This window comes from Perissodus microlepis, chromosome 12 (genome assembly GCF_051167445.1).
Source record: "Perissodus microlepis isolate ML-2025 ecotype Zambia chromosome 12, ASM5116744v1, whole genome shotgun sequence".
Lineage (NCBI taxonomy): Eukaryota > Metazoa > Chordata > Actinopteri > Cichliformes > Cichlidae > Perissodus > Perissodus microlepis.
Window position 1 is genome coordinate 26255842 of NC_140472.1, and position 14577 is coordinate 26270418.

The 14577-nt window shown below is 39.9% G+C and overlaps 1 protein-coding gene across 4 annotated transcripts; it reads left to right on the plus strand.

Moving 5' to 3' along the window:
* The first annotated feature begins 2055 nt into the window (after nt 1-2055).
* Nucleotides 2056-14362, plus strand: plat (plasminogen activator, tissue). 4 transcript variants are annotated; one of them, XM_084946983.1, is made up of 15 exons: nt 2056-2199; nt 7000-7087; nt 7411-7534; nt 7741-7875; nt 8703-8813; nt 10297-10471; nt 10668-10759; nt 10852-11026; nt 11123-11208; nt 11306-11368; nt 11487-11691; nt 11795-11931; nt 12590-12730; nt 12875-13023; nt 13130-14362. In XM_084946983.1, the coding sequence occupies exons 2-15, from the start codon at nt 7025-7027 to the stop codon at nt 13295-13297; spliced, it is 1824 nt and encodes a 607-aa protein (XP_084803109.1). In that variant the 5' UTR covers nt 2056-2199; nt 7000-7024; the 3' UTR covers nt 13298-14362. The 4 variants fall into 4 exon arrangements, with proteins under 4 accessions (XP_084803109.1, XP_084803112.1, XP_084803111.1 ...); XM_084946985.1 differs by having other exon boundaries at nt 2057-2199; nt 7411-7453; XM_084946984.1 differs by lacking the exon at nt 2056-2199 and adding an exon at nt 2230-5373.
* Nucleotides 14363-14577: the final 215 nt, after the last annotated feature.

A 14577-nucleotide genomic window follows, 5' to 3' on the forward strand; every position in this document is an offset into this window, starting at 1 on the left:
CTAACATCAGACAATTAAATTTAAACTTAAAATTTAAACTTACACTCAGTTACCTCAGGGACACAGCTGTGTCCCATACAAGAAGATAGATAGAAGTCTTCTAAGGCAAGTCTGTCTTGGCTTAGAAACAGCTGTATCCTCAGCTTGTTAAAATTACTCCTTGTCTATTGAACTACAAACACTGGAAAGTCAGAGAAAATTGAGGTACATGGTTAATATTTACAAAAAACATGGTAAGTGAAAAATTTAATATCTAGTTCACAGTAAGTAAGTTTTGATGTGTGCAAAGTTACATTTTGTATTCTTTAATATTTGCTAAAATGTAATAACATTTGTAACCATTAGGTAAAAGTAAAATTTTGTAACTGAAGGTTTCTATCAGCACAGAGTGCCTCAGAATATTTTAAAAAGCAAATAATCTGATCAAAATTAGGTAAACTATCTTGTTCCCACTGGTAGAGCTCATGAATGCACAAAATGTTTGCCCACCGGATTATGTTAAAGCTGTTTACCTTGTTATGTTTTGTTTGCTTCATCCATAAAAACAAAATAAAAAACTGCAGCCTTATATGCTGGAATATTTCTATATTACAGTTTTTCTTTCATTTTTTTTTAACTTCTACTAAAACACATGTCTAAGTTTTGCACAGTGGTCTTTTTCACTCTATCTCAGGTTTGCTGCCAAGGAAAATCAGTAACTGTGAACTGTGTCCGAGAAACCTTCTCGTATTCATTTTATGTGACACTCGATACCCTGATTGTGGATTTGGAGCATCCGAGCTCCAGGAATTATAAAAACATCTACCCACACATTAAGACAGCAAACTAAAATGTTTAAAACAGTGGTTTGTGCAGATGCTACAATTACTCTGCATGATTTACAAATACCTTACCATTTATGGCACAATGTAAATAAGGACAAACAAAATAAGAAAAAAGGTGCGTAATTTTTTTCATTACTTAACACAAAAGAGGAAGAATGCCTTAATTGGTCAGTTTCATAAGAATTTCAAGGAGATAAAAGTCTTGTGTTGTAACATGACCTGATGTAACTTTTGACTTATTCCTCTGTAGTAGATTGTGTTCTTGATGTACTTTATATGTAATGTGTGTCTTTGTTTGTGATTTTCCTTAATGAGACTTGAGAGCTAATTGTAATCCAACACAGATGAAGGCAAAGTGGGACAGACGCCAAACTAACTTCCCCCCTAAGCCATTACACCCCAAATTGTTGTATTTTCAGCAATTTAATGTAGATTTAACAGCCAATAAAAACAATGAACATGGATTATTCCAAGAAAAAAAAAACCTTAAGTGTTCTGAAAACGACATGGAGCTACTTTTCAGGCTAAATGATTGATTTCCTGAGGAAGGGTTGGGTTGAATAAAGGGGGGCTGTGGTTGTAACAAAGGGCTCCTGGTGCCAGGTGGTTAGCCACAGTGATATAGTACCACCAACAACCCACCACAGCCTCCCAGAGGCGACCTACTGTGTGAAGAATGAGATGTTTACTAGTGGGGTTTTTTTTCACTTTACACTTTACACGTCTGCTTAAAAGCTTCAGCAGTTTTTGTTCGGTTTGGTTGCACTCTAACTAAAATAAAATAATAAAATAATAATAATAATAAAAACGCGGTAGCAACACATTTGCATAGCATTCACTATATGTAAACATACATCCTTTACATCCTTTAAATATGCCATCTACCTATTAAAAATGTTTAAAAACATTTATAACGTGCATATGTCTCTTTTTGTTACACACACATTTTATGTGTGTTGTCCTGAAATGTAAACACATTAAGATTCTCCTATAAATAATCAATAGCATACATTTGAAAACAATAGCATGTCGTTTATATTGATCTATTTTATGCAAACGTGCATAAAAACGGGCGTATTTCTGTTGAAAGAAATGACGAATGCAGATTTCCTCATCAAATACCTTAGAATAAAACTTGAAAACTTGTTAACTTGGAATGGTCCCGCCCACCCGGCTGCATCATCAAGCATCATCCGGGCCGGGGCCGACATCTCTGACGTCAGCCCGCTCCCTTGAAGCACCGGTCGGACCGGAGCGCTTCGGTATAAACTTGGAGCGGAGGGACAACCAGCTCAGTCAGAGCGGCAAATACAAGAACACTCAGAGTTACTGCAAAGACACCGAGAAGAGATCCTTTCAGAAGATTTCGTGTCTGGTAAGAGCTTTTTTCCTCCTTTGTATTAAGATGTCACCGCGGTGGAGGTTTACATGCACCAGAGGATTCTCCTGCAACAAACTCAGTTTTACTACGTTTCCCTCTCGCTCGTTATTATGAAACAGTAATTATTAAAAGTTATTCAATTAATTGGATCCGCGTTATATGATGACGATAATAGTGTTGCAGGGATTTTGCGCGGTTCCAACTAAACGTGTCAATTGGAATTAATTATCATGTTTTATAAAAAGTAATCAAAAGGAACTGAACATGTTTTTAACTGGTGTGTAGTCTTGTGATAGAGATATATTAAGGTGTCTCTTTCAAACTATATAATGCCATAGATTAAAATAATTAGAATAATAGTACAGCATAAACAGCCAAAACTGTACTAACAAGTGTTTCAGTTAATACAGGATATCGGTTAAGGTGTGACTTTTTTCTTTGTCTATTTAATGTCATGCACGTTGCAGCACCACTCATAAAAGTTTTGGGTAAGCTGTGTGAGGAAAAAAAAACTATCTTGCAGCCTATGAAGTCAATTATGTGGAACATCTCATACTTTTCTCACCCTGACCTCAGCAGCTCTCTGCATCCTCCTCGACCTGCTAAGTTTGGTGGGAGTCTAAAATCACATACAGCACTTTTCAATTTGCGTAATCAAAACTGACACAAATTGCTGTACAGCTTCTTTAAAACATGGTGATATCGTGCTCTGCTGCTGGACTGTGTGTGTATTATCAAGCTGCATTCCACAATGCCTCAGTATGTGTTTCTGTGTACCAGCTTGAGCCAAGTCGAGTGGGGCTAATGAGCCGGATCTGCGTCTGAGCTGGCGCTCTGAGAGCGTTCTCCTCCTTAGCATCTGTCAGCGCTGATGTTGTCCATCGCACTGATAATCTGTACTGCTGTGTGCTGAGAGAAAGTAGAGTTTGTAACTGGTATCTGCTTTCTTGGCAGTGTGGTCAGCTGGATTTTTGCCTTACACTTATGTTTGTGAGTCATAGGATTAGCACCTGGGGTCTTACAGCTTTAAGTTAGGAGTGCAGGTTAGGCATAGGACAGTGTGTGTAATATCTTGCTTCTGGATAAAACCCTTCTTATATATCTGTAGTCTTCCTTTCTGACCAAACCTTCATTTACTTCACACAATGGCCTCGAGACTGAATGTAAAATACATCAATGCCTACATGTGTCTCTGCAGACTTCGAGCTGGCGTGACTCAGGAGGAGTCATTCTCTTTCTGCTGACCTCTGGGATTTAATTCCCCAGAACACCCTGCCGTTTTTTTGCCTTTCTTCGTTTTCTTTCTGAGGTCTTCATCCTTGCATCCTGTCCTGCATAGCTGTCTCAGATTCCACTATCTCGCCACTTCTAACATCAGCAACTGCTCCCATAACCTGCATTTTTTCATTTTAGGAGCTTGGGTTTCGTTCCGATAAAGATTGCAAAGTATCATATTGCACACAGAGGGAAGGCAACAATGCTGCTCTCTGTTCTGTGGGAGTTTACGGAGCCAGATCACAGCTGCTTTGTTGAAGCTTGACTGAAATCCCCCGAGTAAAGAATGCATAATACCTTCGAAACATCTTACATGACATCACATGCCATGACAGATCCTAACAGTCACTCTACACACATGCAAACCTCTTACTCAAAAGAATAATACCTACTGAAAGTATGGTAAAGATTCAGCAATACCATCAGGTCAGACCTGTTCAACGCTTTAAAGTTCAGAACCTCTTCTGAGAAATACCAGTAAGAAACCAACTGTAAATTTTTACGCTGTAAAGGTGTTTCCTCTGCTAATTCCCCCATGTGCACCAGTGTGAGCAGCCCTCCCACTCTTCACTACTTTATTAAGTATCAAGTGTGATATTTGTGTAGATGAGAGACGGGAAGAGTGACCACAAACATGCTCAAAGTACTAGACATTTGAATTTCACACAGAGGTGTAAACTTTGTTCCTTCACAGTCTCTAACTTTAACATTTCAGCTTTGTCTCTAGTAGAGAAGCATGCCTGACCCTTTTTAAACTCAGTTGCTACTAATTTTTGCTGAAAAATCTGATGTAAAAGACCGTGGACAGCACTTAAGACCGATTCCTTAAAAACACCAAAGTAGCATGAACATAACTGCTCTATGTGCGTGTTTGTGTCTGTGTGCATCTTATCATCTGCTGCATATGTTTGCTGTTTTCACGTGCTGCAACTCATAGCAGCTGTTATGACTCACAGTCTGACTGTTGCTACTCTGAAAATGCTTTCATTTCTTCCATTAATAACTGACCTACTAACTGGGGGAACCACACTCTCCACAGAGTGCATACTTGGTTGTACATGTTTCAGCTACTAAAAGTCTGGGTGTATCAGACCAGTGTGTTAAGCCTCTCAGTGCCAGAAAGCTGTATTGTGTCTCATTTAGAGTTTACTGCTATTTATTGCTTAGGATACTGTTTTAGATCAGCTAGGGTTATAAACTGTTATAAGATCATTGCTACTGCAAAGTGGACCAAAGACTACATAGATATCTGTAATTAGTTGGAATACTGTAATAAGATTCCATATTTTACACTTTTATTATTATTACAACATTAAATTTAAGTCATATCAGATATTTTCCTTTTGAAATAGCCGCTTTTTAGTTAAAAACAGATTAAAATAGGCCAGACAGATAAATGTCTGACTTTTTGTCCATGCTTCTGCATTATTATCCACATAGATGCATTAAAAGTTGTAAAACTGACCATATAAAAACATATAGTTGTACTGTAAGATTACCAAAGGAATGTTGTTTTTTTATGGCCCCCAATTGGGCCTCCGCATGAAAGATATACTAGAAAGGGTGGATACACATATGTTAACATCCGATGAGTGTTTGTCGGCAAGTGTTTTCGTGCTTGCGTGTGTTGATATGTACGCCCGTTTCCTAAATACATGGGGCCTGTGCTGGTTGTGTTATAGCAGGAAACACATGTTTTAAGCTGACAGGGCCAGAGAGAGAAAGAGGGGCGACTGCACTGAGCTGAACAGCTGCACAAAGGAAACAAAAAAGAAAGTAGTGTTTTGTTGTCGCCCTGCCAGTGAGGTTCCACTGGGGGGTTACAGCACAGGACAACAGGGTTTTTATTTGTCAGAGTCAAGAACAGCCTCCAAGAGACCTGCGCTCTTAATGGTGAGTGTGTGAATTTGTGTTTTCATAGTCAAACTCTGAGAGGGAGTCTTTGTTCAAAGGACAATGAGGAGAATGAACACTAAATCTTTGTGCGTGGGAGTGTCGATTAACTCCACGTTCCTGAGCACTTTGTGCGTGTATGTGTGTGTGTGTGTGGGTGTTTCATATATACTGATATATGAAAACACAATGCAGTTTTCTATTAGCTCAGTCAACCACAGAAGGTGATTCAGTGAAGAACAAGCCAAAAGAGAAGAGAGGGCAAAATGTATACAGATGTGTCTGGGTCTTTGCGTGCTTGTTCGTGTCAGAGATTTTTTTGGACTATTTTAAAATCACTTGGAAATTCTTTATATGGATATATTTTTTTTTACTTTTCAGGTCAATTGTGTCCAGTGTTGTCCTTTTTTTCTTTCTTTCTACTCCTGCTTCTACTCACCCCTCCTTCTTCTGTGACTCATGTTTACTCACACTTGATTGAGGAGCTACAGATGCTCCTCTCCACCACTTTTCTGCATAATTAGTCTCTTCTATAACAGAAATGGAGCAAGTGGGATATCAAACAAAAAAAAAGGAAATATAAATTTAGTTACTTTTTCTTGGTCTTTTGTTTTTTCCTTGAACTTCCCTTTGAAGTTCTGAGTCACTTTGTCCTCACACAGCTGCTGCTTTGCTCTGGTAGAGCAGGAAAGCTCACAGGATGGTTCAGAAACTGTTTTTCTAGTGTGCTGCGTTTCATCGCTCGTGGGCTGTCTGGACTGTGTTGTTTGATGTGGCGATCACGCTTTCATTTTTTTAAAAGTTTTTTTAGAGACTTTATCTGTGTCCTGTTTATTCCCAATGGGAAAGAAGTAGATTAAATGACAGATAGTGATAATAGAGTCTTTTGTGGTATGTAAATTTTTAAATAAATAGGATGATATGGCCTCATAGGAACATAAAAATAAGGGAACTGAATATAGGTCAGCATTGAGTTTATTCATTTTCCTATGAGACAGCTCTGCAAATGCTGCTAAAACTTCCTCTCTGAGTCAAGAAGTCAGCTCGGCTTCAAGAAACAAGGAATGACCCCCAGGTTCCCGCAGCTACCCCACCTCCCCCCACCCTTTCCTCTCAGAAACAGGCTTAGGGATGGAGGAAGGACCTACAGTACAGCTGGGAGAAGGTGACCAGTGTTCATCATTTTCCTGTGATTGTTGGCTTAGTATTGGTGACAGATTAAGGAGAAACGCTTAGATTAACATGAACATGACCTCACTTTCAAGTCAGTCACCTGACTGAATGTCGAATATTTGAAGTGATCTGAATTGTTCCGGTTTTTGCACAGCTGCAAGTGTTTTCACTGTGTGTACGTAGTGACAATGACAGCGATGGTTAATGTCTCGATATGCAAAGAACACATTAACTTTGAGAGAAAGTGGAAAAAGAAGGAGTCGGTTTTGTCTTTATTTATGACCTATTTCACCGCTTTAGGAAATGACTATTCATAATTTTTATATTTCTCATAAACCATTGAAAACACAGTCACGTAGCTGCCAATGTATGCTATTCTTTGTCTGTTCCCTGATTCATCCATATGTCCATATAAAACTGCTTCTAATATGTGCATGTGTTTTCTCACTCCAGCAAACACAAGACCTCTGGAAAAACCATGACCAGGTCACTGCAACTAATAGTGCTCCTCTCTGCTCTCTGCTGCTGCCTAGCGGACAATGTAAGTACTACAGAACAGTACCATAAGCTGTCTTCAACCTACTGAAAATCCTGCATATTTTACAAGGGCTTATCTCAATACAGTCCAATTCCTGTGGTTTATTATCCACTTGAGCAAACATTTAGCCCGTTTAATGTGTTTGAATTTGTGTTTTTGCTGTATGACAGTGTGCCACTGACTAGCGATAGCATTCATCAGCATTTTATTTTAAATTGTCTAATTTAAAGTTCATACGCTGACTGTTGCTTGAGCTGGAGGCTGAAGCCGTTCATCCAGCTCCCATGCATGTCTGCTCAATGTTTTACTGGTCCTTTCTATTGCAGGTGGAGCTTCTCCGCACTAAGAGAGGGACTCGTTTTTACAGAGGTGAGCCTTACAGACAGCCAGCCAGAGGGACGCTTTTGATTATTCATGTCCAGAAGTCTTCACCTTCCACTGACACCTCCTGTGAGCCTCATTGCACTTTTGTTCATCTCCTCTAATAACACCAACTTCTTCTTCATAATCATCAGTCTTTTCATTTTTTGCTGTCAGCCACGTGTTTGTGTTCCTCCCTCCTGTGTTTTTATGTTTCTAACAGTATGACAGTTATGTTTTTCTGTGTTTTGTATCATTTTATTGGCTGTATACTTATGTTTGTGTGGTGTTTTCAGTACTTTGCATGGATAGTGAGACGTCTGCTGTGCGTAGTTTTGGGGACACTTGGCTACAATGGAAGGGACAGCGTGTGGAGTATTGCCGTTGTGATTTAGGAGGACGAGCGCATTGTCATATTGTGCCCGTAATCAGTGAGTGTGACATGGATGCACATACACACAAACACAAGGAGACTGTCTGACTGACTTTTCTAATCAGTTTTTTGTTTCCATTGAGCAGAATTTAAATGTACTATTTGTTCATCTGTCTGTCAGTCTTCTTTCCTGCCCTCACTGCCCTCTGCCTTCTATTATAACTTCAGTTCACCTCTAACGGGCTGTTATAACCTCAAATGATTATTTTTTGTTGGCTTGCCTTGGTTATGTGTCCAAATCCCTGTTATTTCAGTGCATCCAAACGAAAAGCTGCTGGGTTTTCTGTGTTTTTGAGTGGGCGTCGTTTAGTCTGAGATTATTTGAACTAGATTCTCCAGACATGCCCTCGTGCGTACTTTCACCCCCACTGACGAATTCTGTGAAGGCTGATTACCCCTCCCTCAGTCAAATTACAACCACATTTTCAGTCTGCCAAACTGCAACATCTGTGAGCTCATACCACTGGGAGTGACAGCAGAGCTGTTATTCTAAGCGTCGGCCTTTAGGAAATGTTGAAATAATAAATGAAAACGAGGACTGCAGATGGCATGAAACCACTTCTGCTCTACAGAGAAATCCTTGACCTGACATAAAAAGTTTCAAAAAGAAACTATGATGATATTTACTACAAGTAACAAGAAAGTCCGGGTGAACCATGCACAAAGACTTTTGCATAATCCTCAATGTTTCACTGTAGTATATGACACACAAGCCTCAAACCCAATCTGTACAGTGGTCATGGCACATCCATCATATACTAACTATTTAAACTGTTAGTGGATGACGTGTGGCTGACTAAACGGCGCTCTGTCTGCCTCTTCCAGACTGCTACGTGTCTCAGTGTTATAATGGAGGAACCTGCAAGGAAGCCGTGTACACTTCAGACTACATCTGCCAGTGTCCCCGAGGCTTCACTGGGGCTCAGTGTGAGATCAGTGAGTATTCAAGAAACACCTAAACACCTAAACCGTGGGTTTTCAGCTACTCAACGACCAGAGATATAAAAATAACAATTTCAAAAGTGCCAAAAATCTTATTCTTTCTAATTAACAATCCCAAACCACAAATATTCAGTTTACAGTTACAGAACAGAAAAAAAAGCAACAATGAAAAAGCTGTTAAAGAAGAGTTCACTCCAAGTTTTCAACATAAAACTCGCCAGTAATACTTTTTTGGTGACCTAGGTGACTCAAATGATGGTAAATAAAAAAAGGAAAGAAATCCACAAACTTTGTTGTGAAAACTTTATAGTAATAACTAATTTTGTTCTACTGAATTTTGTTGCCAAACCAAAGAAGCTGCAACACAGCTCAACCAAGGGTGGTTGCACTCAGTATTTCCTTCCTTTCTGTCACAAGAATACACCTTTTATCATGGGTAGATGGACACTACTGATGGTTTATATGATCGGTGTTTATAGGTTGGCTTTAAATTCAGGTGTTTCCTACCTCCTCCAGTATTAACATCAGTATAAAAACTGTGCACCAGGAGCTTCATGGCATGGGTTTCCATGGCCCAGCAGCTCCTGTAGGTGTAATGTGTAGTTCTTACATGAAATTTGTAGATGTTCATGAGCAACAAAGTCACGATTTCTGGAAAGAGACACTGACTTTTTCAGATGATTTTTTGTTTACAGCTATGAGGCCCATAAGGCGAGTGTCACTTATATTTAGGACAAAACAACATTTCAATAACCAGAGTCTCCAATACTGGACAGGTCACACCTAAACAACCTAAAATAGACAAATAGCACTACAGGCTGGAGCAAAACACATGCGATTGATTTGTACTGTGCTTTTAAAGCAGCAGTGACTTCGGGTGTGTCCATAAACTGGTGGCCTGATTAAAGCTTGTTAGTAACTCTTGATAAGATCACAGTCTGACTGTGTGACTCATACTACTGGTGTCATGGGCCTGTGGTTTGGAGGGAAGACATAAGGATCATAAAGGATGGAAAGACATTCTGGGATATGAATGTTTTTGTTTCTGTGGCCCACTTTTAATCACTTGAAGGACACTCCACCCTCTCAGTGGAATAATTATCTGAACTTCAGCGGTCACAGGCAAATGATTTTAGTGAAAAAAACTACGAGTTAATATGGCCAGGCTATAAATCTGATGCATTTACAATCATCATAGGTTATGTTTGGTCACTGTTTTAAAACCACTAATTGGAAAACGGCGATATAAATGCTATTAGGGCACAAATTTAAAGCCTTATGTAAGAAATAACAATGTTTTCATAATTTATCCAAAAGCTTTTTAATAGTCTAAAGCTTTTTCAAATCTAAAAAACCCCTGAAAAAAACAAGAACAAGACATATTATGTCGGAACAACTTACTCAGACCAGTTATTACGTTAATATCAGTCTCATATATAAATTAGCGACTACCACTGTCTGTTTCTCTCTCCAACAGACACCAATGAGAAGTGTGTTGTGGGGCAGGGTGATGGGTACCGTGGCACCGCGAGTGTCAGCCAATCAGGAGCAGAGTGCATCAACTGGAACTCAACATCTCTGAGAGGAAGGAGGTTCACGGCTCGAAAAACAGACGCCATCAGCCTTGGACTGGGCAATCACAACTTCTGCAGGTACCTGTGCTGGAGCGTCTGCGTGAATATTTCATTTGCTATCTATAAAAAATAACAAGACTGGGATTGTTCGTCTTGAAAGCTGGTGGCCTGGTGTTAACAAATACTGGAGTAGACTTGTAAACATAATATCCGAGCCTTTTACGGAAGCTATGAAGATGTTCCCTTATTGTCTTTGTGTTTCTCCTTATGTCAGGAACCCTGACGGTGACAGCTCTCCCTGGTGTTACATCTATAAAGGCACACAGATTGAATGGGACTTCTGTTCTTTGCCCAGATGTTCAGAAGGTATAGATATACAAAATCCTAACATGTAGAAAGATCAAATACCATTAAATGTGGGCTTACATACATCTGTCCATATGTGCTCTTTGGAGCAGATAAGCACAGAGAATGTGCGCTCGGCTCTGGCCAGCAATACCGAGGCACAGCATCTGTCACCAAGAGCGGCTCTCGCTGCCTCCCGTGGGACTCTCCTGCTGTCAAGCGCAAGATGTACAATGCTTGGAGAACGGACGCATTGGAGCTGGGACTGGGCAGCCACAGTTTTTGCAGGTACATAGGCCAGCACCTATTTTAACTTCCTTATAATTGCAGTACATTTGATGTTCTACTTTTAAATAAAAAAAAATCTCTTTTTTTATTCAACAGAAATCCAGACAATGACGCAGGTCCATGGTGTCACACCTACAAAAATATGATTCTGACCTGGGAGCTGTGCGACGTACCAAAATGCTGTGAGTTCCTTTACATCAATGAGTTCATTTGGCAGCGATAGCAAAGACAGAAGTTAAATATTGAGACTGAGGATAACCATAGTTTTCCTTTCTTTAGCGAGACGTCCGCCTATGCCCACTCTTGACCCGCGTGCTCCCACCACTAATAACAATAACAGAGGTAGGATATCTTCACAGCCAGTGAAAACATCTCAGACATAACCAAAAGTCCCTCCTTCTGGGTGTCGATTAATCCTACTGTTGTTCAACCATCATTCTCCAACCTGTCTCTTCTGTAGGAACATGTGGCAAGCGTTTAGACAACACTTTATCCCAACCATCGTTCCGCATGTTTGGAGGCAGAGCGAGTGAAATCACGGAGCAGCCGTGGCAGGCGGCCATTAATTTTTACCAACCCCGTCACAAAAAGCACTTTCATCTATGCGGAGGAATCCTCATTGACTCCTGCTGGCTCCTGTCTGCTGCACACTGCTTTGAAGAAAGGTAGCACTGACTTCCATCTTTCACACATGCACGCACATACACTAAACACTAGTCGAACGTGTTTGCCATATAGCAAACAAACGAGTGCGCTCTGTCTTTTCAGAAACGATGTAAATAAACTGCAAGTAATTTTGGGGAGAACGTTTCGGAAACAGAACTCCAGCAGCGAGCAGATTTTCAGCGTCGAGAAACTCTGGATCCACGAGAAATATGACAAGGAAACATACGACAATGACATTGGTGAGTGAACATTTCATTGTAACAGAAACAATAATCCAATCGTTTTTAACTTTGTTTCGCACTTTTCATTTATTAATATAAAAGTTTAAAAATAAACTTTTAAACACAGCAGTGTAAACCTATAGCCCGAATTAGGTTTTCAATACAGTGCGTAAACTTAAGATTAATTTCATAGTCGGTACAAAGAAAGGTATCGCTTGTACCTTAATCCAGAGACACAAATACACAACTGAACTTTTCGTCATGTCTTTGAGCTTTTGGCTTTGTATGATTTGGTCTTAGCCACAGCAGCCCCTCCCGACTGTATTTCAAACTTTCTGCAAGAAGGTAGGGTGAAAGGGGCCAAAAATGTCTAATTTAAGAGCATGACCTGAAAAGATGCACCGAGGTCCTCTTTAAAAGCACACAATCATTGCCAGACTAAAAAAAGAGCTCTTAGTCAAACTGTTTGTGTGGAGAATTGAGGCTACTTTAGTCATACTTCAATGTTAATAATGAAAACAGAATGAGACGCTTTAGTGAACTTGTTTTCCTCCAGCAGTAATGATATGGAAGCTTAAGTGGGCAGCAGAGGCTTGTTAAAACTTTAACTCAGTCTTCATCCCACATTTTCTCAGTGCATTGCCTTGACTTTCCTTTGGTCACTTTCCACTTGCAGCTATTTTGAAACTTAAGACGGACGTTGGCATCTGTGCTGTAAACTCTCCAGAAGTTCTTCCGGCGTGTCTGCCCGAACGTGGGCTGGTGCTGCCCGACTGGACTGAGTGTGAGATCTCAGGCTACGGAAAAGACGCAGAATGTAAGAAAACGAAATCATAACCTTTTTTTCATTTTTTATGGCTACTACTGTACTTATCGCACAGACAAGTTGGTGTCATTTTAAGTATCTGAGCAGCAGGGGACAGTATAGGCAATCTAAACTAATGCAACGCTCTCTTCACAGTTTCTCCAGAGTATTCTGAGCGTGTTAAGAGAGGTTATGTTCGCCTGTGGCCCAAAGAGCGCTGTGTCCCAGGGGTGCTGTCTGGACGCACAGTTACCTCAAACATGCTGTGTGCTGGTGACACTCGAGGCCTGGACGACGCCTGCAAGGTGAGAACACCCACACTTATCCTCACAGTTAAATCATGCTCATAACATTATAACTTTTATTTTCTTTACACTTTCCCTTAAATTTGCTTCTTGGATTCAATTACAGGGAGACTCTGGTGGCCCGCTTGTCTGCAGATACAATGACAGGATGACTCTGATGGGTGTGATCAGCTGGGGCGATGGGTGTGGGCAGAGAGATAAACCTGGAGTCTACACCCGTGTCACCAATTACATTGACTGGATTAACAACATAGTTAAAGCAAACCCGGTTTAAATCAAAAGAAGATGCAAATAAGATGCTGGAGACTAAACGCAGAGGGTGGAACAAATATGTTTATCATTAAGTTGATAGACTGAGACACCCACTGGACTGTTGAGGGCTGGCTCTAGATCCCACCAGACAGAAAGCTTATGTGATAATGGCCATTTCTAGAGAGACACACACAAAAGACCTCAATCAGGAGTTTTTGTGCTCCTGGGTTTTATGTTCGTTACAGTCTTCAGTGTGAAAGTGAAAAGATGAACTGAAAACACATTTTTTACCTTCTTTCTGGGAGGTTTTAAAGCTGATTTCCCCCCCTGAGCACTGGCAGTTAACCTATCTAGATAAATAGGAAAAAAATATGGATATCCCTCTGCTTTTTGTGGTTGACTTTATGCTGGTTTATACAAAAATGACACAGTGGCACACTTAAGATCAAAAGCACTTTTAATCCTCACTCAAAGCAGGCCTTTACTTTGCAGAGTACAGTAAAACACATGGGGATGTTTCTCCACAGGGCATTTTAAAGTCCTTTGTCAGGAGGACTTGTCTTATAGCTGAGAGATACATTTACTTAATTCGTTTAATGCAAAATGTTCTGCATTTGCTCACAAAAGGGCCTTCATCCAAACCACAATCTGCTGGTTCAGATTCTGCTTGTTTTTGCAGATTTTAATAGTTTGGCACTCTGCTGTGTTGCGCTGTAGATTTGAACTGGTGGGAGAAGGTAACAGGAAATACTGCCTCATTCTGGAAACCTGTGTCTTAGGAAGAGTTCAGCTGCACCTGGGCTGAGCCCATACTTGTATGTAACATGTATATTATATATTGTATACTGCTTATTGACTGCAAAACTCAAATCTGTAAGAAACTCATGTCTTTTGTGAGAATCTGGATTTTAGAAGTTTTGTATTAAGTTAATGTTCATGTTTGTTTTATATTATTTTGTAGAAATCTAAATATGTTACTTATCCCTGTATTGCCACTTGATAATTTATTGTTGCTTGATAATTGTTATTGCCTTTCTACCATATTCAGTAATACCATTGTCAATAAATAACATTTGAAATCATTTTATCAGATCATTTTAAGCTCATCTTTTTCTTTCTGTTGGAGGAAATTAAGTATGTTCAATCTTATTTATAGATAACGACAGCCACCCTAATAGGTACACCTGTTCAACGGCTACAAATATCGATCTGGCCAATCACAGGACAGCAGCTCAGTGCATTTAAGCATGCAGACCTGATCAAAACTATTAGCTGAACTTCAAAACAAGCACTAGGATGGGT

What these genes read in the sequence shown, in the direction of transcription:
- plat (XM_084946983.1), top strand. Translation starts at nt 7,025, where the DNA reads ATGACCAGGTCACTGCAACTAATAGTGCTCCTCTCTGCTCTCTGCTGC. An exon ending in TTTGCCCAGATGTTCAGAAG is followed by an intron (nt 10,760 to 10,851) that starts GTATAGATATAC and finishes TCTTTGGAGCAG; the next exon opens with ATAAGCACAGAGAATGTGCG. An exon ending in GTGCGACGTACCAAAATGCT is followed by an intron (nt 11,209 to 11,305) that starts GTGAGTTCCTTT and finishes TCCTTTCTTTAG; the next exon opens with CGAGACGTCCGCCTATGCCC.